The sequence below is a fragment of the Podarcis bocagei genome (assembly GCF_964188305.1).
Source record: "Podarcis bocagei genome assembly, chromosome: 7".
NCBI classification, from domain to species: Eukaryota; Metazoa; Chordata; class Lepidosauria; order Squamata; family Lacertidae; genus Podarcis; species Podarcis bocagei.
The window spans coordinates 17,181,024-17,207,797 of record NC_138132.1 but is presented as its reverse complement, the minus strand read 5'-3'; the positions used below and the strand labels follow the sequence as shown (position 1 = coordinate 17,207,797).

At 45.8% G+C, this 26,774-nt stretch overlaps 1 protein-coding gene and 1 pseudogene across 2 annotated transcripts in view; one reads left to right on the top strand and one right to left on the bottom strand.

The window, feature by feature from the left end:
* Nucleotides 1-26,774, bottom strand: part of LOC308590124 (chemerin-like receptor 1 pseudogene) — a 284,026-nt pseudogene that overhangs the window by 188,837 nt on the left and 68,415 nt on the right. The window lies entirely within an intron of this gene.
* Nucleotides 8,956-25,944, top strand: PPP2R1A (protein phosphatase 2 scaffold subunit Aalpha). The gene is made up of 15 exons (XM_081201070.1): nt 8,956-9,113; nt 13,335-13,425; nt 13,865-13,965; nt 14,970-15,202; nt 15,329-15,476; nt 15,560-15,715; nt 16,038-16,152; nt 17,025-17,095; nt 17,864-17,998; nt 18,976-19,149; nt 19,501-19,561; nt 21,460-21,614; nt 22,737-22,879; nt 23,082-23,173; nt 24,467-25,944. Exons 1-15 carry the CDS (start codon nt 8,961-8,963, stop codon nt 24,481-24,483), a joined length of 1,845 nt encoding a protein of 614 aa, XP_081057196.1. The 5' UTR covers nt 8,956-8,960; the 3' UTR covers nt 24,484-25,944.

Here is a 26,774-nt window from a genome sequence, read left to right as displayed (position 1 = left end):
GGCTTCGCTTTCACTGCTGCCGGTGCTAGGGCTCTGGTTGCTGACTGAGCCCTTGCACCTCCAACCTCCATAGGTTCGGCTCCTCCTCCTGGCGGAGGCGTGGATTGCGCCCGCGCTGCTTCTCTGGGAAGGAAGGAGGGGCCCCTGGCTGGTTCGCGCCCTCCACGCCCTTCGTCCCTGCTCCACGGGCGTTCTTCCAGCCTCACCCCCACTGCCAGTGCCCTCTGAACGACCTCCTGGGTGGTTCGGGGTCTCTCCCCCCTCGCGATCTCATCTTTAATCGAGCTGTGCAACCCCTCCCAAAAGAGGTCTCTTACAGGGGCCGAATCTCTGTCCCACTCCAGGGCACTGACCAAGGCGAAAAAGCGGGCATGGTACTGCCTGACGCTGGCCCTCCCTTGTCTTAGCCCATGCACCTCCTTCCGGGCAAGATCCACGTCAATGCTTGATAAAAAACACCCATCCATCGCTTTAATAAAGGCATCTGCATTCTGGAGCGCCGGATCCTTATCTCTCCATAAATTGCGTAGCCATGCTTTAGCATCCCCATGCAAATGAGACATGATGAATCCCACTCTCTCTTGCTCATCTCTAAAGTCTTTATGCAGCAGTTGCAGTGCGCACAGTACGTCTGCTCTAAAGTTGGGATACTGTTGCAGGTTCCCATCGAAGTGAGAGACCAGCCCGCCTGTTCGTCTCGCCAACCCAATTCCCTCCTGCCGGGGTGTCTGCTTTGTCAGCACGTCTAACCTGACCTGGAGATCCCTGCAGGCGGCAGCTGCCTCCTCCTCTCTCTTCCTGGATGCGAGAGCCTCGGCAGTCAGTTGTGACACTGCTTTTCTGAGTTCCTCTATCTGCTGCTCAGCCGTCATGTTGTCTGCCGTTTGTGAGCTAGCTAGTAGGCACCTGCTTCTCTCCTCTCCTCGAGGCTGTAGATGCCCACAATTTTTGGGAGACGGAGCTTACTGTCAGAGCTGCTTCAAGATCCTAGCTCACAGAGGATCACGCTAGCCAGCGGTCATTAAGTAAAAGTCTTTATTGAGTTACAGTTTCCATTCTCAAGCTGCTACTTGCAACTCTACGTCTAATGGCTAGATCGGCGAAGCTCCGTCTGAGTCTCCGCCCCTTGTGCACCAACTTAATATCCTAGCCCTGCTCCACCTTTTCCGCCTGACTGTCCTCCTCTGGGTCCCTCTACCCCCCGGGGTTTCTTCCTTCCTGGATTCTTCTGACGCTGACCCGGACCCTCCTGCCTCCTTGCGCCGGGCTTTAGGACCTGGTTCCCTTTCCGGGCTGCTTACTGCGCCGCCTTCCTCTGCATTTGAACTTGGCGCGCGCGCCCAGCCTTCCACTTTCCTCTTAACCGTTTCTTCGCTCCCCGATGGAGGTGTGGCCACTCCTGACTCATGCCCTCCCTCCTGTGGTGAGCTGCCAGCGCTTGCCCCCTGGCTCCCTCCTTCTTCCCTGCTCCCTGGCGGTGACGCTGGTCCCGATTTCCAACTGCTCTCCCCTGAGTCCCCTCTGGCTCTATCTTCCTGGGGTGCCCCCCTAGACTCCCCCTTTGCCCTGGCCACTGGTGCTCCTTTCTGTGAATCCTCTGATTCACTGGAAAGACTAGGAGATCTCGGGTCGTCGTCATCACTCATCTTTTCTTCTGCCTCCTCCCCTTCGCTCTCTGTTTCCTCCCTTGGCCTTGCCTCTGCTCCTAAACCCCTGACAAATGCTTATGTGAATAAACATTTGCCAACCATGGATGATTAATTAGGCTCTAGTCTGCAAAAGCTTATGCTGCAATGCATCTCTTAGTCTTAAAGATGCCACACAGGACTCATTCTTATCATGTGCAATAATAATATCCATATAACCATTCCTCATTGTATAAAAGATTAAGCACGCATTGAGGTCAATACCATTTGCAGTGGTGCCATCAGGACTTTGGAGCATTTTGAAATACATGAAGATACACACATTGCCACCTAAAGAGAAGGTGGAGGGCATAAGACCATTAAGTGGAAATAACATTAGACCATTGCCTAAATACAGGAATGGACAGATTTCAGGCTTGCAAGATCTCCTTCAGATTTTTTACTAGCCTGGTAGGGCTGCACAATATATCACTATATTGTTCAAAACTGGTTTAAAGTCCATATTGTGATATTGGCTTCATAATTTTTGACCTGGCAATAGATCACAAATCATGCTGTGTGTGTGTGTGTGTGTGTGTGTGTGTGTGTGTGTGCGTGTGCGCGCGCGCGCGTGCTATGCAAAAATCACAATAGGGGAAAAACTGTGAAGCCAGCCAATGTCTCTGTATAGCTCCATCCTTATTTCAGGCATTGTGATATATTGGTATTTTGGTATATCACAATGTTGAAAACCAGATATCGCCCAGCCCTAGAGCCTGGCGCAAAAGTCATACACTCAGAAATAAAGAATTTTTTTCTGAGTTCAAGAACAGAATGGAGCTGACAGTTCTTCTTCACAAAAATCCCCTTCTGGTTACTCCATAGGAACATTATTATGCCAGACCACTGGTCCATATAGGTAAGGTAAAGGTAAAGGCCCCTTGAATGGTTAAGTCCAGCCAAATTTCAGGCTGAGGGAACTGGTGTTTGTCCACAGACAGCTTTCCAGGTCATGACTAAACCACTTCTGGCGGAACGGGGAGCCAGAGAGCATTGAAATGCCATTTACCTTCCCGCCACAGCAGTACCTATTTATCTACTTGCGCTGGTATGCTTTCAAACCGCTAGGTTGGCAATTGGTCCATATAGCTCAGTATCGTCTACACTGGCCGGCAGTGCCTCTACAGGATTTTAGACAGAGTGGCTCCCAGTCCCTACCTGGAGCTGTTGGGGATTGAACCTGGGATCTTCTGCATGCAAAACAGATGCTCTGTCCCTGAGCTATGGCCCTTCCCCCATCAGACATAGCAACACAGGAAGCTGCCTTATCCTGAGCCAGGCCATTGGTCCATCTAGATCAGTACTGTCGACCCTGACCAGCAGCAGCACTCCAGGGTTCTAGATAGTCATTCCCAAAGATGCTGAGGATTTAATCTGGCATGCAAAGGAGATGCTCTACCACCAACCTACAGCCCTTCCTCAAACATATTCGTCACTTGAGCAGTATAATTTGTCAGCTCATGTGGTGTAGTGGTTAGAATGCCAGACTAGGACCGGGGAGACCAGGGTTCAAATCCCCACTTGGCCATGAAGCTCATTGGGTGACCTTGGACCAGTCAGTTCCTCTCAGCCTAACCTACCTCAAAGGGTTGTTGTACTGATTACCGTATTTTTCGCTCTATAACACGAACCCCGCCATAGCACGCACGTAGTTTTTAGAGGAGGAAAATCCATAGGCATGCCACTCGTAGGCATTTCCTCCATAACACGCACAGACATTTCCCCTTACTTTCTAGGAGGAAAAAAGTGAGTGTTATGGTGCAAAAAATACGGTAAATAAGGATGGACAGAACCATGTGCACTGCCTTGAGCTCCTTGGAGCAAAAGGATATAAATGCAACATCACAGAGTGTTGGGCTGATGGAGGAGAGTCCTTTTGTTGTTACCACTGTTAAACAAGCTAGCGTAAGAAATCCTTGCTGATCTACTTGCAAATCAGCCAGCAGATCCAGATCTACTGTCTCCTCCAGACCGATCCAATAATTTGCAAAGGTTGCCCAGCTTTTTGTGTGTGTGTGTGTGTTTCAAACCCTCATAAATTATATAGCTCCTATTTTTCCTCCAGTGCGCCTAATATATGTCAGCCCCGTCCATTTCTGCAGCAGCAATCAGATAACAGTGAAAAGGGGAAAACAAGACAGCCTACAAGCTGAGTTTCACTGGCATTCAAATTCTGCACCAGATAACCCATCTGTGGAGAATTATAAGTAGGCAGGGGAGAGAGGGGAGGGAAGCAGAAGATGAAAAGCCCTATATATTTGTATGGAAATGCAGCCAATTGCACACTGCAGGGGACCGTCCTCTGATGTGCTGTTTCCTGTGTTGAGAAAGAAGGCAGAAGCTAGAACAAAAAATGGGTATGGAGAAGTTCCAGCCCACAAGGCTATACTAGTCTGGCTGGAAGAAGAAGGGGGCCATCTGGGGATGAGAAAACCAAAATGAGGCATGAGTGCACAGTAACTTCCTGCACACAACTCAATAAGCCTGTGCGCGTGTTTCCCCGCAAATGACCCTCAACCCCAAGTTCAGGCAAAATAGCCCTGAGTTGATTGATGCTGTTGCCAAGGTGTGCTTGCCTAAGCATTGCCTCAAAAAGGAAAGTTAATCTCGTGCTTTCCGTGTGAATACATGCCATAGCAAAGGTAAAGATACAGGTTAAAAGGGTGGCGCTGTGGTCTAAACCACTGAGCCTCTTGGGCTTGCCAATCAGGTCAGCGGTTCGAATCCCTGCAACAGGGTGAGCTCCCGTTGCTCTGTCCTAGCTCCTGCCAACCTAGCAGTTTAAAAGCACGCCACTGTGAGTAGATAAATAGGTACTGCTGTGGCAGGAAGGTTAACGGTGTTTCCATGCGCTGCTCTGGTTTCTGTCACGGTGTTCTGTTGCACCAGAAGCGGTTTAGTCATGCTGGCCACATGACCCGGAAAGCTGTCTGTGGACAAATGCCGGCTCCCTCGGCCTGAAAGCAAGATGAGCGCTGCAAACCTTTGACTGGACTTAACCATCCAGGGGTCCTTTACCTTATCTTTACCTTTACATGCCATAGCAGAGGTGTAGCTTGGGGGGCAGGAGGTGTACTGGGCACCACACTGTGGGGCCTGCAGTGCGCCCGTGCCACACATCTCTCCTGGGTGTGATGCAGTGGCTTGGGCGCCTGCAGGCTCCACGCTGCCCAAAAGGGCAGCGTGGGGCTTGCGTCTGCCCACCGCCTTCCCCTCAGCCGCCCTACAGAAGAGGGGAAGGTGGCAGATAGACTGCAAACAAGCTCAGTGGTGCACCCTGCCATGGCTCACCCCACCTTCCTGGGCACCTAAGCAATTAGTTACGCTGCTGTGCCATAGGTTTAAAGCATATGACTCTCCACCCCCCAAATCATGGGAACTGTAGTTTAAGGGTGCTGTTGGGTGGACTACAGTTCCCAGGATTTTTGTGAGAGGGTGTTATGTGCTTTAAATTTACGGCACACATGCAGAATGTTTGCTCCTACCTTTCCTTCAAGGAGTTCAGGGCAGAATACGAGGTTTCCTTGATCGCCTTTCGGGGGAATATTATGATTATATTCATACCCCACCTTTCCTGCAAGGACCTCCGTGAGGCATACCTGGTTCCTCTCCTCCATTTTATCCTTGCAACAGCCCTGTAAGGTAGGTAAGGCTGAGAGGCAGTGACTGGCTCAAGGTTACCCAGTGAACTTCATGGCAGAGTGGGGATTCAAACCCTGGTCTCCGAGGTGCCCATCCAAATTGCTATCCTGAAATATACTTGGAGTCGAGAGTGGATTTCATGCTCTTTATTCAGCTCATAGTGGTGAGGAGGAATGGAAGTTCCCCCAGAATGTCTGCTTTATATACATTATTTACACAATGGGCCCCACGTGATTGGCTAATTCCGGGATTTTCCTGTAGGCCAATCAGGTTGCGGATTCACTTCCATCTGGAGCTGGATTGGGTGGCTCCTGTGGACCAATCAGACTGCTGCATTCTGAATCCTATTGTTCTAGGACCAATCAGACTACTGCATTTTGGATCCTATTCAACTCAGTACATAACATATCCACTGCAATGCACTGGCTCTTGTAAAAACAACAGGAGGCAACAGGATATTCTGCCACCCAATGCTGGCTGTTTCGCCCTCATGGGCAGTCCGGCCCTGAGAGAGAGGTCCTTCTTGGTAGTGGCATGGCTGTAGAATGCCTCCTCAGAAAAAGTAACATGGCACTTCCCTCATGGTCTTTTTAGCGCAGTGCGAAAGCCCTTTTGATTCATTCTGGCCTTTTCAATGACTAGTATTTTTAAGCGAAACTTAGGCTCTCTTTGTGTAAAGCTGTGTTTTATTTTACTGAGTGGCAAATGCTGCTTTTCCGCCTACAGAAAGAAAGGCAAAGATAACTTTTGTGCTGCATTTTAGGAGTTTTGCTGATGCTTTTACTTATTACCTTGTCGGTTAATATTGCATTCTATTCTTTGCCCTGACAGCCCCCACAAGTAATATGGATGACCCTATAACTCTCATCATAAATAAAAGATGGTTTTTATTCAACTACCAGTGTGAATGTAGTTTACTCCAGATTCTGTTTCCATGGTAACCTTGACATTCACAATTTTGCTTCTGTAGCGTCTACAGGCATCATTCTATAGGCATATCCCCCAACATTTCTCTGATGAAAATAGGAATGTCCTGTTCCATCATGATCATGAGCATCATCATCATTCCTCACCCATCTGACTGGGTTCCCCCAGCCACTCTGGACAACTAACAACATAAAACATAAAAACATAATAAAACATTAAACATTAAAAAAAAAAATCCTTACCTACCGGTATATAGGACTGCCTTCAGATGTCTTCTAAAGCTTGTGTAGTTACTTATCTCCTTGGCTCAGGAGTTGTATAATGCCCTCCAACACTTCTCTGTTGAAAATAGGGACGTCCTAAGGAAAAGCGGGACACTCTGCGATCAAATCAGAAACCGGGACGGCTTCTGTAAAGATAAGGTAAATCCGATATGGTTGTGCTTGTTTAAAAAACTGTTGCTAAATGTGTTCTGTACGTTGTAAAAATGCTCTGGTATATTTTTTATTTGCTGTTTATTTAAGATGTTTTAACAAAGTTGTAAACTGCTTAGAGTTTAAACTGACGTGGTATATAAATTGTCCAAAAAAAATATTTTTTAAAAAATGAGCAATGCCTGTGCTTTCAATGGGGGGTGGGAAGAACAGTTTATTAGATGGTCTACAAAGACCCCAGAAAATTTTCAAGTGATCCGTAAAAAAAACAAAAACAAGAAGCCCTGACCTAGAAGTAATTTGGGTTGCTTGCAGGTAGTTTGTGAGCCAGCCTGGAGTAGTCATTAGAGTAGAGGTAGACAACATGATGTCCTCCAGTTGTTTTTGCTTCAGGCCTGTTTTCAAGATTACCAGGTTGTTAGGGAATTGAAGCTATCATAGGGCCTGCAAGAAACTGTAAATGTTGCTGGGATCAGGAGCCGTGTTTGGACCTCTGAGGTCATTTGCAATGTTCTCCTCTCGTCAGTGCAGCACCAGAGCAGCTGAAGATGTTGTATAATTCTGTTTGGCATGCATTCAGTGAGACACACGCAGAGTTCATTATCAATACATAAGCGCACACATATGTGCACACATTTCGTTTATAAATTATTTTGTTGCTTGCATTTTATTCATCGAATGGGGCTGGTTCAACAATGGATGGCAGATCCACTGTGCAGACTAGACGGAACATTGCCACAGTCGGAGAAGAACCACTGGTGCAGGATGAAAACTGCCAGTACATTTTAGCAAGTAGCACGTAAGCGGCACACAAAACACTACCAAACCATTCTACATTCTAAATCTTATATTAATAATCCAAAAATTGAGAGTGTTATGTACAAGATCTACTACAGAAGCCACAAACAGAAAACTCATTCAGTCGTTAGAGTTCCTTTACCCAGGCTCCTGTGGATATCAACAAAGGTAAGTTTGATCAAACGAAGTGTCGGTGATGTTATGCACAAGAGTTAGACAGGGTGCCGGCGTTTGTCACCTGTTTCGCCCATGAGGAGTCTTGGGCTTCTTCAGTAAATTCTCTCTCACGCTTTTGATACATTTATAAACATTCAAGTCCATGTGTTACATTTCTTCTTAGATTAAGCTACAATATTTAATTTCTTTCTTCAGGAAATTCTCCCTCAAGATTTTGGTGCATTACATACATTCAACTTCATATGTTAAGTTCTTTCTTGACTTAAGCATTTATTCATTTACTAAGCCTGGCTAAAGGAACTCTAGACTGAATCTTCCTTTTGGACACAATTTGAATGAGTTTTCTGTTTGTGGCTTTTGTAGTAGACCTGTAGTAGATCTCAATTTTTGGATTATTAATATAAGATTTGGAACGTAGAATGGTTTGGTAGTGTTTTGTGTGCAGCTTATTTGCTGCTTATTTTATACTGGTGTACTATCAGAATAGGCAACATAGGTTCATTTCTTTAGTACATTTTAGCAAAGCTAAGCAGGGGCAGGTATAGTTTCAAATGGGATGAGGAGCTATGTATTGAGATTTCTGTATTGCAGGAGATTGGACTAGATGACCCCTGGGGTCCCTTCCAATTCTATGGTGAATAGCGGTTACATATGCAACACTTTTATGTATTGCATTTTTTTAGTTTATCCTATTATCCCGCAAAGATGACATTATATGTCTGCGTTTTAAAATTGCGCCACAATATACAGTGACGTCAGAAGAGAACTCCGTCGCCCGGCGGGCAGGAATAACGCGCGGTTGCTTCGACAACGCGTGTACACGCTGTCCGACCCCTTCTAATTTTCCATCTCCGCCTCTTCAGTGAAGCAAATGCCTACGATTTGATACTCTTCATTGTCGCTCAAAAATGAACAGCCAATCGTCTTCCAAAGCATGGAGGGCGGGATTTCGGTTCCACCCAATAGCGTGCCAAGGATGGAGGGGCATTTCCTTTGAGAGCCCGCAGAGCCGAATTGACTGGGAATACAAATGTAAAATTCAACCCATGATAGGGTGACGGAGGTGGGGATAGAGTATATCTAGCCAATGGCTATAAGAAAGAGGTGGGTTTTAAGGGCACCCGTTCCCAATGCTTTTTACTGAGTGGTCTAATTCTGAATGTCTAATCCAATGGGCAGCAAGAGAGAGGATGACTGATAGAAGGCTATTTCAGACAGGAGTACAGAAAAGGTGGGGCGTGCTAGAAACAAGCCAATTAGCTTCAGGAATAGTTGAGAGTGACATACTAGGCAGCCAATGGCTTTTGAGCCGCCCCTGCAAGGCGTCTGCGCGAACCCCGCGCTCCCTTCAGAGCCGAAGCCGGGAGGTAAGATGGCGGCCGCCGACGGAGATGACTCCCTTTACCCTATTGCTGTGCTGATCGATGAGCTGCGGAACGAAGACGTTCAGGTACGGCTCGCGTCAACCGAGGCCTCCCTGGGCGTAAGGGAAAGCGACCGGAGTTTATTCGGGCAGCCAGGGCCCGAAAGCCGCGCCTTGGGTTACAGTAGCCAATCAGCGGCCACTTTTCATCCGAGAACCCCGCGTGTGAGCGATCAGAAGCTCAACCGGATTGGCTGTAAGGATTTTCATTTGAGAAGGCGAGGAGCAGGGTGTTGGCTAATGGAAGGGTCCGTATTATTCAGTGACTCTCCCCTTCGTCCGTGTTGCGAGCAGCCACGTGATTGGCTGGGCGACCTGTTTGTCTAGTATGAGGGTTAATCAAAACAATCAGGAGGAGGGTCGCCTTTTCCTTTAATAAATATATTGATGGCATGGCGAGAGGAGGCTCCTGATTGGGTCGAGCCTCGCCTATTCATTATACGGGTGTTTCCTGACCAATCAAGGAAGCGTCTTGATCTGATCTCCAGGTCAGGGGTCTCATGCCCGTCACGTTACGGCTTTTCCAGGGGGGTTGTTAGGCTAAGGACATAGACGAGGAAGTGGTGCATAGCTGATTGTCATGGAGAGGAGCCAGTCATGGGGGCGGGGAGATCTCAGTAGGGGTGCCATCTTTGAGGTAGCCTTACTATGTATGTGGGGTGCGTGACTGCTCCCCTTCTCTCTCTCTCTCTCTCTCTCTCTCTCTCTCTCTCTCCTTGGGCTTCTGGTTGTAAGGAATGCATAGTTTTGGAATTTGTGATTAATGCTAGCTAGCATGGTGCCTGCCCATTGGGAATGGCTGCATCCCTCAATACCTCCCGTAATATAGTACTTTGTTTGGTGATACAATAGATATGTTTGGGCCCCAAACAGCTTCAGTGATGGAAGTGTTTGAGGGCTAGCAGAGGTGGCAACCGAGGTGCATCTAAAATAGCTGTTCCTTTGGTATTTTGTATGTAAAACAGCTACACTGTAAGCTGTTGTTTGTAGAACAATACAGAACAAGGTCTCTGCCCTGAGGAGTTTACAGTCTAAATGCCAGTAAAGGGTTTGGGGAGGGAAATGGAAAGGTTCATTGGAAGAATACGTACATGTGCTATTTCCCAGCTGTGATTTGATGTGATGAAAAGGGCTTCAGGGTGTCACTTAGGGGTTTTCTGTTTTGGATATAAAATGTGTTTAATTACTTGACGGTTGTAAACTGGCTTCCCTTACTTTTATCCCTTGTTATCGTTGTTGATTCTTACTTTTTAAGCTGTTGTCCCCTGTTGAATTTAGAGAGTAAGACCTACCTCTTCGTGTAAATTAGTTTCCCGTGTTACATTACATTAAGGTATTATAGAAAGGTATGGGAGATGGGTGTGTGTGCGCAGTGCAGTGCATACATGTAGCATGAGATAGGTGTTATTAAGGCTCTCCATCTTTATTAATTTAGAATATTTGTGAGTTGCACTATGAGACATTTTCTAGGGGGCTTGCAAGAAAAAACAAGAACAAGTTATAATAATTTCTGCTATCAATATAGTAACAAAAGCTTCAGAACTATATATAAATATAGACTGAGCAGAGGATCACAACTATGCAACATTAAATTAAATGCACCACAGAGGAATTAAAATTTTGCAGAGTTATAAAAGTAGATACTAAAAGCCCTGGGGAAAAGGAAAGCTTTTCCAAGCGCTGCAAATACCTTAAATAGATGCCTTCCCTGGGGAAGGCACTTCACAGGTGGTGATGGTGAGGCTGCTGAGAAGGCTTTTCCTTCCTCATTTGGCAAGAGCCCTTTGAGAAAAGCATCAGATGACAACTCAAGGCATATGTAGGTAGGTACATGTGGGGAGAGGTGCTCCTTCAGATGCCAGCGTCAAAATCAGCACTTAAAATTGGGCTCAGGGGTGGAACAAAAGTCAGTGGAGATTTTTATCATTTATTTTATTCAGTTTCAAAACCACCCTTCATCCGAAGATCACAAGGCGGTTTACAATATAAAAACAGAAAAATACATATCATAATGACAAACAAAAATATGATGGAGTACTGGCATAATATATACACCTGCCCCAGATGATACAGAATATGGCTACAGGGGTACTAACTGAAGTTTCAGCTTCAGTTGCAGCTCCTCCACATATGATACACACTGCAGGAATAAATTCAGTAGGTTATCAGGGCTTGAAAGCTAGCCCATATATGCCCAAGGTCATAGCTAGTGTGCCAGCCTAAACAAGTGAAATCTTTTTTCTCTGTGCGTTTTCTACAGTAATAATATTATTAATAATACTAGAAAAACAAATCAATATTGTTCTCCGCTACATGGCTTGGCCATTGGCATGTTGGGACTGCTCTGGCTGTCTGGTCCAGAGCTGCCCTTGATATGGTGGGTGTTGGGATCCCCTAGAACAATCCTGGGCACGCTCAACAACAAAGCTGAGGTCACCTCTTGATATGGGCAGCGAGACCGCTAGACAGCAGGGTGGGCAGTATAGCAGCAGAATTTCCAGTTTGTCCTAATTGTCCTGCACAAAGTTCAAACACAGCAGATTGCCACTTAAATAGATGAAAAGCCTGGAGGAAGACCACATCATTCTCTCCACCCAGCCCTCCAATCTATTCTGATTCCAAACCGGAGTTCCCAAGAGGGCCACAGCTGGGAGAGAGTAATTTCTCCAAGCTCACCTACCCTCAGTAATATAGTTGAGATCAACCGTGCTAAAGTAATAGATTGGAGGAATTTTACTACAGCATCAGCAGACCAGAGGCCAGGTTGGCAAGGTGGCCAGAGATATTTTCATTGAGGGAGAGATTGGAAGAGGGGATAGGTGTAATGTACCTAATCATCTTCTCTGGTATGTCAAACACTCAACACCAGGGGTCTGCAACCTAAACCAGTGCGGAGCAGATCAGGGAGTGCCTTCCGCGATGCTGGCCAGTTTCCCATTGGCTGCAGAAAGCTCCTGCAGCCAATGGGAAGCTGCGCACACCTCCTTCGCGCCAGAAGGAGCGCCGGAAATAGCATTTGTGCATGTGTGTGCGTGCGCATACACACTCCGGCCCACCTTCGGCATATGCGGGACCATGAAACAGCCCAAACCACAAAAACTTTGCCAGCCCCTGCTCAGCACTGTTCCACCCCACCCCCCTTCACAGTAGGCAATCTTGTAGGGGTATCCCTGCCCCTCTCCAGGTCGTTCAAAGAGTTTCCCTTTACCCAGCAAAGCAAGAACAACTATGAGTTGCTGCTTTGGGGGCTTTCCTTTTAACTATTCAAAACAGTGGGATTCACAAGCAATAGTTTGATGGCACTGCCTGCTAAATGAGTGAAGAAGTAAACTGAAAGGGGTGTTAATGAGAAAACACCTTTTGCCCTCAACTATTACTGGGCCCGCCTGACTAAACTCATTGTTCTAGATGGCTTCATGATGTTATCTCATAGTCCCCTCAAAAATGAAAATGGATCTGCCCTTTGGTGTTGCTGCATGATGATGATCTGCCACCAGTCGTAGTCTTCCAGAAATCACTTTTCTGACAGGGATGGTGGATGATTAATTGGGTGATTCATAACAGGAAACAGCCCATCTCAGCAATTGGGTGTTTTATTTATTGAATTGTATAGATAATATTTATGTTCCACTCATACAGTATTGCTGCTCTCAGGACAGCTGCTAATACTTTTTTCTTTTCAAAAATGGGCTGGAAGTTAGTGCAGTTGCATTAAAACAAACAGATGTTTCTATTGGCTGGTTCCACTTGGCAAACTAGCAAGGCATGTTTTTGGAAAACATAGGTAGTCCAGTATTCCTTGCAGCACATTACAGCAATCTAGTGAGTGCACAGCTAATTATGTCCAGGCTTTCTCTGTCCAGGAAGTGTCCCATTTGGTACCCTCAATTTGCCACACTGGCTGCATATCGTAGTGTAAAAATGATAAGTAGGCCATCCACTTTTGTGGATTTATTTGCAAAGTACATTTGTTCTGTATGTAATCAAGAGTGTAATCTCTGAAATATTTCCTCCCCTTTCTCGCTCCCACAAGTTATGGCCTGTTTATTTCAGAGTTGGGAAAAGCCATACCTCCCATGGACCTTTCCTTGAGCGTCATGCCTGTTTTCTGACTACATACCACTTAAACTTGCTATTGCTATATTGATTGTACTCCAGTGACATCTTATGAAGAATCAGGGTTGCCTGGCAAATTAGTGGCTCACCTTTAAAAAATATGTTATTTTGATTTCTTTCTCCTCTATGCAGCTTCGTCTGAACAGCATCAAGAAACTCTCTACCATTGCACTGGCCCTGGGAGTTGAGAGGACACGCAGTGAGCTTTTGCCTTTTCTCACAGGTAATGAAGAGACCAGGAACTCTGATTTTAGGGAATAAGAATTGAGTCTAGGGGCTGTGATGCATGTGAGTTTGAATTGCAGCTTGGGCGGTACCCCAAATCCCTTTCCCAAAGCTGTAGTGATTTCCTTTTTAGGGCTGCAGTATATACGTGCTCAGCGGCACTTGAGACTCTTGCAGAATTTTAAATCCTTTTCAAAGCTTTGCTGATGAATGCAGCCTTGCCAAAAGAAAGGGACTGCATCCTTGTTGAATTTAGTTGGTTCAAGATTGTGCTGATGGTATTGCTTGTGCCCAAGGTGTACTTATTTCCTGCACTGGAGGGCAATAGTTCACATCTTCAAATTCTCACATCATGTTAGCTTCCAGATTCTGTTCTCTTGACAATGCAGATTTTAGTCTTGATTTGCTTTAATTGCTTTTTTCCCCTCTCCCCACAGACACTATTTATGATGAGGATGAAGTGCTACTTGCTCTGGCAGAACAGCTGGGAACCTTCACAGCTCTGGTTGGGGGCCCTGAATATGTCCATTGCTTGCTGGTAAGCCCAGTGAATGACTGGGGAAGAGTGCTCTCCACAGTGGGAGAATGTGAGATTTTCTAACACCTTGTTCCTTTCAAACTTTGGTGGGGGAAGTGTTGGTCATTAGCAGATTTGAGGGTGGTCCTAGTTTGGATTCTGAATTATACTGCCCACTAGTAAAAAGGATATGTTGTAAAATGGTAGCACGCATCCACCCTTTGCCTGCTTCTAAAGTGCAGCTTAATGGTATATGGAATACCTTTCCAATTTGCTTCCAACAATGTTGCCCCAAAACAACAGATGCTGTAACCTTGTATTTGGACTCTTTGCACAGTTGACATCCACTCTCACACACCAATACAGGTTGCACCCCTTGCTTTCCAAATCTTCTTCCTTCTCTTCATACTTCTTTGAAAACAGAATTTATGTATTTCCATAAATCACACAGGGGCCAAAGATTGTAACAGGGGCATGCTGTATTAGAAGACTGTTTTCTTCCTTAAGGGATTTGCTGATTTATTGTAAAAAATATTTATAAATTGTATTTTGGCCCTAGAGGGGGAATCCAATGCAGTGTACAAAACCAAAATATCTAAACTTAGTTTCGTGTGTGTGTGTGTGTACATATACACATACTGCCTTGGGGACCCTTGCTAGATTATCAGTAAACTAGATTATGAATGAGCAGAACATACCTAGAAACCTGGAGAAGTGGAATTAACTCACATACTAAAAGCTATTAAAAACCCATGTGGAACAGTAAGCTGACATGGAGCCAGTCTTGCATTCCCTTGAGAGGAAGTTGCATAGACAGGATGCCACATCTTTAGATGATTTATCTAGCTTTCAGAACATCACATTTTTCTTCAGATTTCCCTCCTCCATTTCTGTTACTACTTACTGTAATAAGAAACCTGCAAAAGGTCAGGCAGTAACACATTTGGTGTTGCAACACTCTTTGATATGCTAAGCTGCAGACATTGCATTTAATGTGTAATGTATCCTCCCTCTTTGTGCTGCAGCCTCCGCTCGAGAGCCTTGCTACTGTTGAGGAGACAGTGGTCCGGGACAAAGCGGTGGAGTCTCTGCGAGCCATCTCCCATGAACACTCTCCATCTGACCTTGAGGCCCACTTTGTTCCCCTCGTGAAGCGCCTGGCAGGAGGTGACTGGTTCACCTCCCGCACCTCTGCTTGTGGCCTCTTCAGTGTCTGTTACCCTCGAGTCTCCAGTTCGGTCAAAGCTGAGCTCCGACAGTAAGTGAGATGCTTTACATTAAGGTCTGGGGGCTGTTGGTTGGGTCACCCATGTCAAAGGGTGAGAGACACCAATTCAGATGGCTCTGTATTTCCCAGCTAACAGTCCTTATCCCTTTCCTCCAGGTACTTCCGGAACTTGTGCTCAGATGACACTCCGATGGTCAGGCGAGCAGCAGCCTCTAAACTGGGTGAATTCGCAAAGGTCTTGGAGCTGGAACATGTCAAGAGCGAGATCATCCCCATGTTCTCTAACTTGGCCTCTGATGAGCAGGTCTGTGTGATGGCACCTTGCTTTCTGGGAGAGGGCTGGGGCAGACTAGAACACATGTAACCCACCTCATGTCTCTCATACAGGACTCTGTGCGTTTGTTAGCTGTGGAGGCCTGTGTTAATATTGCACAGCTCCTGCCCCAGGAGGACCTGGAATCGTTGGTGATGCCAACACTACGGCAAGCAGCAGAGGACAAATCTTGGCGGGTCCGTTACATGGTGGCTGACAAGTTCACGGAGGTTAGTACGAATCCATGCAGTGCTTGTGTGGTATTCGTTTTATTTTTAAGATTTATACCCAGCCTTTTGATCAAATCATCTGAAACTCGGACTTCGTGTGTGTGTATACACACCTTATTTCTTTTTTAGAAAAACCTCTCAATTCAACTTATTAAAAAAATGTTGCAAAAACTCACTTCGTGCTCTTATTCCTCTGGTCAGAAGCAGTGTCCTTTCCTCTTATTTCTACAGTTCCTGGGTATTTCTCAGTTGGAGCACAAGTCTTTTTGGCAGGGATCCATTTGGGATCATCATCATATATTTTGCCTTTTCTTGCCCATAGCTCCAGAAAGCTGTCGGTCCAGAAATCACAAAAACTGACTTGGTCCCAGCATTCCAGAACCTGATGAAAGACTGTGAAGCTGAAGTGCGGGCTGCTGCCTCCCACAAAGTCAAAGGTCAGTTGCAGTCACAGTGCCTGTGGTGGCGGCTTGTGCTTTCCAATTGTTTGGAATCTCTGAGGGGTGCTCCTGCCCCATCCGTGTTCTCACTTATCGGAAATCCTGTAAACAGCTGTTCATGTTTTGTGCTACAAGTACTGCTATTTCTGTTCTAGAAAAGGTAAATTCAACACTCAAATAATTCAAATATTGCAAATCAGATTTTCATTGTTGTTTATACCTTCTGTTCCCTCTACATGGCTTTATTCTGAATTTGTTATTTGACATCTTGAAGAAGCTAGGGAGAGGGACAATGTAAGTGATAGAAAAGGAATGCTTATAAGAGGTAAAATGTTTAAAGGGAAAGTGAAATGGCTCTACCATTCAGAACACTCAAGGTCTGTGTGCTGGAGCCATTTAAAAATGACACCTACTATTTTTCAAGCCTTATTTACATAGCTATGATAGTTGGACACAGGCTTAGAATATAACTGATATACAGTAAAATACAAGCCTTGCTTCCTGTGATTTGGTGTGGCTGTAGTACAGATACAAGACTCCACACATAGGTCAGGGAAAAAAGGTAGCACATGACGTAGTTCTATAATGCCGCAACAACTAACCTTTAAACAGCCAAATGACACTCTCTATAGAAACGAGAGACTTGTCTAAATTCAGTTGCAGGAAGATGTGTTTCTGGAGGTCAGTAATTTGTACATTATGGTGTGTTAGGAAGTCTGACAGTGGAGTGATGATGCCTAATGGACTACTAGATTAACTCAGAGCTCATATCTTCCTGATGAGCTCCTTTGTTAGCCAGAGAAACAGCATTCCCACTGCACCACTTTGGTTGTGAAGCCCTAACAACGTGATTACTGTTTTTCCTTAAGAGTTCTGTGAAAACCTGTCTGCTGATTGCCGTGAAAATGTCATTATGACCCAGATCTTGCCCTGCATTAAGGTATGTTCCAGGACGCGATAATCTCTAGTGAGTCTTGAGCTTGTTTTTTGAAGCATTTGTCGTCTTGCAATAACAGTACAATTAAGGGCTGAAGAAACCATGGAGGCAAGTGTCTCACTGTTAAAGCAGGGGGCGACTTAACTATTTGTTTGTTTATTAAATTTATATACTGCCCGTCACCTGACAATCACAGAGCAATTTACATTATAAAGCAGGGGTCAGCAAACTTTTTCAGCAGGGGGCCAGTCCACTGTCCATCAGACCTTGTGGGGGGCAGGACTATTTTTTTTGGGGGGGGGATGAGCAAATTCCTATGCCCCACAAATAACCCAGAGATGCATTTTAAATAAAAGCACATTCTGCTCATGTAAAAACACCAGGTAGGCCCCATATATAACCCAGAGATGCATTTAACATAAAAGGACACATTCTACTCATGTAAAAACACGATGATTCCTGGACCGTCCGTGGGCCGGATTTAGAAGGCGATTGGGTTGGCTCTGGACCCCGGGCCATAGTTTACTTACCCATGGTATAAAGGTTGCTTGTAATAGAATAAGAGAGTAAGACAGGTATGCTTTGCAGATGGGTTGAAGAGTTACTGCAGATACATTTGTGTTCGGTGTGTCCCATTTGCTTGTATTTTATGTTTGTCAGCCACCCAGAGTTCAGTGTTTCTGGTTGGCCTCACGGCAAGCAAGTAAATTTCTGTTTGTTTGTTTGTTTGTTTGTTTGTTTTTGTTTTTAATACTACTTTTTTCCATTCAGGAACTCGTGTCGGATGCCAATCAACATGTAAAATCAGCTTTGGCATCTGTGATCATGGGATTGTCTCCCATTTTGGGCAAAGACAACACGATTGAACACCTTCTGCCTCTCTTCTTGGCTCAGCTCAAAGATGAGGTGAGTGGACCCCCCCCCAATCGTTTTCCTTTGGTCCACTTGTTAACAGTTCTGTATCAAACTGTTCAGAATTAGGAGCATTTCTCTGCCTTGATCTCCTGAAGTTGCATTGTTTCATGGCTGCTTCACTCCCTTGCCCCGGAAGTGCTAAATATACCCTTCCCCAACCTGGTGTCCTCCAGATGTGGTTGACTTACAACTCCCATCATCCCTGACCATTGGCCTTCCTGGCTGGGGCTGATGGAGTTAGGATCCAACAGTGTCTGAAGGGCACCAGGTTGGCTACTGGGGGAGTTGTTACATAAGATTAGCTGATTAGTTTCTGCACACTGCAAATGTAAATTAACTATGCGGTGTGTGTCCCCCCCCCCCCCCGGAATTCTGGGAACTCAGCTGGAGTCATAAATGACCAATTTCTCTAAAGAGAGGCCATAGAAAAGTCATAGAGTACATGCTTTATATGTTTAGGGTTCCAGGTTCAGTGCTAAGTAGCTGGGACTGGAAAGATTTGTGAACAAACTCAATAATGAACGGGATGGACCTATGTAGGTTCCTACATAGTACCACCCCTACCCTTGATTTTGGTGTTCAAGGGCTTATATGGCCAAATCAGGCCCATTTAAATTAGGGTTGGTATCTTCCATCTCTGAAATGGGAGGCTGTGCCCATTATGGTCTGAAGGCGCATGAGGTCACCACCTTGCTGGTGCTAAGCAAGTCTGAGTCTTGTCAGCGCCTAGATAGTTGATTGATGGGAGCCACATGTACGCCACCTTGGGATTTTTGATGGAAGGAAGCTGGGGTAGTAAGAAAATAAATCAAAGCCACCTCACCAAGTCAAAAGGTTGCAAGCCTAGTTTAGATGTGGTGGAAGATGATACGCAAGTATTTGCAGTCGTCTAGAAGAGTGGGTGGATTTTAGGGGTTGCATCTGGGAGGTGGAACTGCCCTCTGATCTCACTGTTCACATTTCTGCAGTGCCCAGAAGTCAGACTCAATATAATCTCTAACCTGGACTGTGTGAATGAGGTGATTGGCATCCGGCAGCTGTCCCAGTCCCTGCTGCCAGCCATTGTGGAGTTGGCAGAGGATGCCAAGTGGCGTGTGCGACTGGCCATCATCGAGTACATGCCCCTGTTGGCCGGGCAGCTAGTAAGTGCATCTTTGGCTTTTGCGTATGAGTTTGACATGCTGGGGGAACACAGTGATCAAATATTCTTGGGTCAGCTGGGCCTGGGTTGCCGCAGGCACATTGTTTGGCTTTGTGAAAGCTTTTGTATGTGTTCCGCCTTGTGGGAAACTGCTAGTTACTGCCCAATTGCTTGGGGACTATTAACCATTCAGCTTAAAAACTTAGAACCTTTCACAACCTTTGTACTGGTTTGCTCCCTACCTGCCATATGAGCGAGACCACTTTCTCCGTGTTTTGTTTCTGACTGTGAAAATCCCATAAACAGCATTATCACAAGTTAATCTGAGCTCTCTGCAATTTCCCCTCTGTAGGGTGTGGAATTCTTTGACGAGAAGCTAAATTCCCTTTGCATGGCATGGTTGGTGGATCATGGTAAGGCTCTTAAGTTGAAACATTTTCTTTCCTCCCTTAACCCTTTTTCTCCCTGTTGTTACATTTGCATTTGTTCAAATAAAGGAAGGTAGAATGCCACATCTGGACAAGAATTAGAGGTGCAGTCTCTCCGTGTTAACTAGAGGGGTGATTTTTATCACCCTTATTTGTAGGGGAAAGGGCTGTAGAGAGGAAGGGAGACCAAGAGCACATGTTAAAGTGGCTCTTTGAATTATGGCCCAGGTGCTTTATATCTCTTTAAAATATCAAGCACTTTATATCCAACTAGTGATCTCTAACATGGAAAGTATATTTCAAAGCTAATGGGATCCATTATGAAAGCTCCTGTTCCAGCAGAGAGAATTGGCTCATCTAAGCTTTTAGTGCAGGAATAAAAGTTGCATTTTTTTATATTGAATGGGAGAGTTCTTTTTCAGCCACAGGAGCAATTAAGCTCAAGTCCAATGCTATTATTTCACAATGATGGAGAGGCAATGTAGCTCGTTTCCATGGTGGTTTGCTGCATTAACTCAGTAGCCTAGTTTACACGTGCTATGGTTTCTATAAGCCACAGAAAACCTCGTGATTGTGGCACATCTCAGAAGCTTCTGCTTTGTTTTACATCAGATAACAGACTAAACTGTTATTAATGATGGTTTTTTGAAAGCATAGTTAAGGTTAACCATTGCTTGTCCAAGTTCAGATGACACTGCAGGCTGTGGCAAACATACAGTGGTAGAAAAAAGGCTTCTGAACCATTTTGCTGCCATATCAGAGGGGAAGCATGAGACCGTGAAGCCTTCTGAGGCTTGCTCTTGTAACACTAAACTATGGTTTAGTGCAGGTAGCCAATGTTAGGAGTCCCAGCAACACCTGAAGAGTACCAGTTCTTCCCATCACATCTAGACAGCATGGCCAGTGGTTAGGGATGATGGGAGTCGCAGTTCAGGAACATCCAAGTGCTACCACATCGGCTACCACTGGTTTAGCAATGTCTGAACCAGACAAATGTGTATTCAATAACAGATGTTCACTAATTAAAATTTCTTTTAGTCATTTTGTGTGGAGGGGGAATAATGTAACTAAAATTTAAATATCTGGGGCCATTAGGGGCTGTTGAAAAACTACGAGGCCCAAAAGCTTTATAAACAAAAGCTGCTGCTTTTTTATCCATTTCCTTCTGCCTTAAAAAACAAAACATAAAACCTTTCAGTCATTCAATGCATCCAGAATGATTCAGAAGTGAACTTGTGCCTTTCAGTCTCGTCTCCACCGAATAAAATGTGTGACCAATGACCAATTCAAATTGTTAAATGAGCTATCAATTTATGAAATCTGTGAAAGCCTATCTTCCCTCATTTCCAGCCCAGAATATCACTGCTAATTTCAAATGTTTTCGTGGAAGGGATGCTTAACCAGTGACAAATGCCATGTTAGAGTGGATGTAAATTGCCAGTGGAAAGATGCCTATTGTTCTTTGGAGCGGAGCTCTGAAATCTGTCGCACCTCCATCTCCTGCTTTGAATTTTAATGGGGCAGGAAACAAGTGACATGTATAAGGCATAGGAGTACAATCCCAACTCAGTCCTTGCAGCATTTGTGGTCTAAAATTGAGCTGGGTTTCTCTTGTTTTCCAATGCAAAGCATAGAGGGCTTTCGACATAGAGCCGCTAAGGGCCTAGAGTGCTATCCACTCCTCCCATTGTCCGAATTTGGTTTGGGCTCGGGACAGACCTGGTGCACGACCTTAATAAGCACCCACACATGCATGAAAATCTTGCAAACTTCAGAGTGGGTGGGTGGCTTCCTTTGCCAAATGTGCTGAAGAAGTTGGACAATAGCATTAGTTCAGACTGTTCTCACCTTTTAACCTGTGCTGACACTGCTCTCCTCTCCAGTCTACGCTATCCGAGAGGCTGCTACCAGCAACCTCAAGAAGCTTGTGGAGAAGTTTGGCAAGGACTGGGCCCATGCCACCATCATCCCCAAGGTGCTGGCCATGTCCAATGACCCCAACTACTTGCACCGCATGACCACGCTCTTCTGCATCAATGTGAGTTGGGGCAAGGGTGGGGTAGAGGAGGAAGTTGGGATGAACTCAGGGCAAAGTGTTCACCACTATGCAAGAGCTGCCATACTGCATTAAAAATGTCCTCCTTTTCTCCTCTTCCGTCACCTATAAAGTCATTAATCATTCTAATATTGCCACATCCCATATACTGTTAAATGATTTAGACCTAGAAGGAACTTCAGTTCCATTTGGATGCAGCTAAAATTCTTGCTCCAGATAATAAATTGCTCTCCAGTATTTTAGTGGAATTTTCCATTTCTGCATGATTACTTCATGTAACTGTTTTCTGAATCAAAATTAACTGTGTGTGCAGAATTTTTTTAAATTTTAATTTTGTGTGCAGAACTTTGGATTTGCTCCCCCCCCCCATGTAAACTAACTTCAGTGTAAACCACTGAGGAAGAGGAGGGTGATGGGGGGCATTGGAAAGGGATGGACTCCTATGCCAGGTACAAAAGAGCTCCCCCACTCCTACCCCGATGAGATTTTCTGCTTTTCAAACTTGAGAGTAAAAACTTTCAGGTTCCAGATTCCCCCCCCCCTTAACACACAAGTTGGATTGCCTGTCTCTAAGTTCTGTTGAAATCAGTGGTCTGAAGTTAGTCCTTTCTATTCATTTTCCAAAGGTCTATTCTGAGGTTGATTAGCATTGGATACACCAGAGTTCTTTTTTATCACCAAGTACTCACGGAGCTGTTTTGCATAGGAATAAGCTGCCCAGGGTAGTCCATTAGGAGACATTGGGTTGTCGATTGGTTTAGATATTGGGCATCATGCTTTGAGAGGAGGAGGAGAGTCCTCAAACTGCTCCTTTATTGAGTGCTCTTCTTCTAGAAATCCTATGGGACAGATTAATTATGCTCTTTCTGTGAAACATGTTGAGAAATTTTATGGGTGCTTTACTTGTTTAGTGGAAACCCCCAGTGGCAAAACCTCCCATGCTTTCTGAGGGCTAGGGCATTGTTTTAGCTCCATCAGCAAGCATGGCATTCAAAGTAAGGAGCAGCACTGACCTAGCAGCCAAGGGAAGCTCAAAGTCTCCCACGTACCCTGTAGATCCCACTTGATCATGATCCAGCTCCATCGTGCCTTTTCCTTTGCTAGGTGCTGTCAGAGGTGTGTGGGCAGGAGATCACCACCAAGCACATGCTTCCCACTGTGTTGCGGATGGCAGGTGACGCCGTAGCAAATGTCCGCTTCAATGTGGCCAAGTCCCTTCAGAAAATTGGACCAATCCTGGACAACAGGTATGACAGATCACTGGGGGCACCGTTGCACCTGACGCCTTTATGGCAGCAGTCCCGAAACTCCTCCCGATTGGAGGATGCATTTATGGGGAAGGGGGAAAGTGGGAGAAGCACTTTGGGCCTTTGAAGACCTTTGGATTTACTGCCCTTGCCTTCCACTCACTTTTTCCTACTCATCCCTCTGCCACTCTTATCCCCACAGCACCCTTCAGAATGAGGTGAAGCCAGTGCTGGAGAAACTAACACAGGACCCCGATGTGGATGTCAAATACTTCGCCCAGGAGGCGCTGACTGGTGAGTCAGAAACGTCCTTTTCCCTAACGGGATCAACCGCACCTTGTGTCAAGACAAAACACTTGCTTCCCAGCTCCGCAACTAGGAAGGATGTGCTTGTCAGCTTGAGGCCTTCTCCTCTTAACCTCTGTTCCCGAGGTGCCTTGGAGCTTGCTCCTGTCCCAGATTTGAGACGGGTGCAAACTCTCTTGGTAGAGTGCCTGAGTGTTTCTCCTGACACTTGAATTATTCCAGCCAAAGGGAAGAGGAGTGAGGAGGAAAAGGCATTGCTGCTGCAAGGGGAGGCTTTCTTTACCAGCTCCATGATCAGCAGGGGTGGGAGGGAGAGGTGTACATAAAAGAGAGCTTGGATGGGGAAGCATACAGACCTTGTGGTTTGCTTGAATTTGGAGCAAGGGCTGTGAAAGAGGAGCCCTCCTGGGTGAGACTAAATGCCTATCTAGTCCATCCTCCTGGTCCCCACTGTGGCGAACCACATGCCTGTAGGAAGCTCACAAGCAGGCCCTGGGGCATGTTGCTGCTTCCCAGTAGCCTGGAGCCACTCATCATGGAGATAGGTTATAGCCCTTATGACTACTGCCTCTTGGTAGCCTTGGTGTCATATTATATGGTCATGAATTCCACTATGTGCGGTGTAAAGTATTTCCTATTGTTTGTTCTGACTCTCCCACCTTCCAGCTTCAGTAGATGGTCCTTGGAGAGGGAGAGAAATGCTGCGCTTTCCATTTTCTTCACCACACATAATTCCATAGGTTTGCTTTCTAAACAAAAAAGGCCCAAGCATTGTAAACTTCCTTTGTTTTGGCAGTAGCTCTCACATCTTCCTTCAGTCCCCACCCTCAGATAGTTTGATTTGTCCTTTTTGTAACCCTGGAGCTGAATATTTGTCAGGTTAGTTTGCACAATCCATTCGATTCCTCCTGGCTCAGTACTATTGTCTAAGTGGGTGGGCTGACTCCATGGGGGAGAGATTGGTGGTTGAGGTGACACAGAGATTACGGCTGAATGGCTTCTGATGACTCATTAATACCTACAAGCTGCCGGCTCCTGTCGCAGCCATCAACCAACAAGGACAAGAGGGTGGAGCAGCAGCCCTCTTGCTTTTCCTGGCTGTACAGTCACTTGTCTCTGGACTTGATGGTCCCTCACAATAGATGTTCATAATTGCATATGGGATTGTTCATGCAAGAAAGAAACCCAGCCATCTGGAAATCTGGCGGTGGAGGAATTTGTATGCGACTTTCTGCAAGTAACCCTTGGAATTTAACTCATTTTCTTTCTCTCTTTTCACAGTGTTGGCACTGGTTTGAGCCCTAGGAGCCCCGACGCTGTTGTCTCTTCCACTTGGGCCCCAATTGGACCGATCTTTCTCTCCCCCTCCCCATTTCCCTGCATGTCAATGGCCAGCCCCAGCCCCCACCCCAAGTGGATCCATATGGTGATATTGGTCAGTGGCTGACTCTGGAGTGCACCTCCCTCTTCCACTCTTAGCTCCATGTTCTGAAACCTTCCTCGGCAGCTGTAATACTTCCTACCTATCTCATCTTAGCCGGGTTCCATCTTTAGTTTTGTTGTGCCACCAGGTGGCAGCAAATGGCAGCCTCTCCCTTGCCCCCCTCCCTCCAGTCCTGCCTCCTGGTGCAAGCTCATGAGAGGCAGAGCAGCCCCTTCAAACCTACACTTGGCATGATCAATGTGAACACTCTGGGGAGGCAAAGTGCTTGGGGCTTCTGTAACCTTTTGGCCACGGTTTGCATGAGAACTTCCCCACAGTGCTGTATGTAGCTGTGCATGAGGTATTGATTTGGCCTTCCTCTTGATGAACTTTCCTCAGTGGGCAGCCAGATTGCCTCTGCCACTCTCCCATCCCAGCGATTTAAAAAGTCCCAGCGATTTAAAAAGTCCCCTCCATTCAGTGTCTCTAACACCACTTAATCAGATAGAGCATCAGTTACAAAACTTAACTAGTTCTCAGGAGGTTCCTTTGTTAGCAAACTTCTGTTATGCTCTAAGTTGAATGCAGCAGAGGCCTCTCCCCTCCAGCCCCAGAGAGGGGAGGAAGGGGTGCTTAAATCCCTATTGTTTTAATTTCTCACCAAACTCACTACTATTCTTTCTCAGTTCAGGTCCCCCTCGTACCCTAGATGTTGTGCTGGAAGGAGCTTCTGTAGGTAGCATGTTGGGAGAAGCAGCTCTTTGCAGAAAATATTACTTTGGGGCGGTGAAGGATATGAACCCAGCAGGAAGTGTTGCCTTGGGTCCTCAGCATTTGGGAGACTGCCTCTAGGCTAAAAGTTTGTCAAACACGCATCCGGTATCTCAGCCAGGCTTTTCAAGCTTGGCCCTTCCTAAATTTGGAGGGATAAAGGGATCCTTTTATGAAGACATCGGTCGGCAGGAGGGGCAATCAGGTCGCTGTCTCCTGCAATGCTTGGACTATCCAGTGTGGCATATTAGCCGATTGGAATCTCCAGCATCTATCATGAAAAACCACCACCAACTTCCTCTTTCCCTCCCCTTAGTCTGCCCTGATTATGTCCTGACCCCTCTTTTTTTTTTTTTTTAGTTCCCAGCTGCTGCCTCTGTGGTTCTTGCACTGAACAAGTATCTAAGTGTGTTTTCTAACCACACACCCCTTAACACAAACACCCTCTGTTAGTGGCATGTAATTTTAAAACTCTTGATTATTATTTTTTTGATTTTTTCTTTTTTTTGTGTACACTTGTTTTTTTCCCCCTCCTCTCTACGATTAATAAAATGCTCGATCGTTATTTGGCATCTCATTCACTTTGGTCTGGGGTGACGGGAACAGAGTAAAACTATTTGAGACAGGAGTGGGGAAAACTTGGGCCTGTGGGCCTGAATTCAGCCTTCCAGGATTCTTTATCCATCCCTCAAGATGCTACACACGCACACCAGTTAGCCCTGCTCTGTATCCTCCTAGAGTGCTTTCGCCTGTATGGAATGTGTACTTGAACTGTGATCATGCCTCTTGTTCACCCAAATGGAGACAGGCTGGGGGTGGGAGGGCAGGAGAGATGTAGCAATTTCTGGCCTTTGCACTGCTGGGCAAAAATTCACATTTGCTGCTTCACCCACTGGCCCCACACAGTCCTTGCAGGATGCCCACAGCAGAACGTGGCTTTCCAGAAGAAACAGGTTCCCTGGCCACTGCTTTAGTGAGAAGTAGTTGCAGGAAGCCTGTCACCTCTAGGTTATAGCTCTGTATTTGTGTTCACTTCTGTACATCTCAGTTGGGCTTTGTGCAAGAGAAATCATCCTGCAGAATTGGGACCCAAGACTCATAGGTTGTGAACCCTAAGCAAATACTTCTCTGCACTAGAGAACAAATCCCTCTATATAACAAGCTTCTGTTATCTGGAGAGCCTCAGGTTTCCTCTTGGCATTTGCCGACTACATAGACTCAGATATCGCCACTTTGCATGTCGTCTTCTCTGGATGTCTTAATTATTTTTAGTGCCCCTTTTCATTATCCCATCACTGAACTACAGTTGACAGTTCCTGTTGTTGGAGAGGAGCTCAACAATGGAATCCAGTGAACAACCCGTACTACAGCACTTTTGGAGGGCTTCATTTCTAA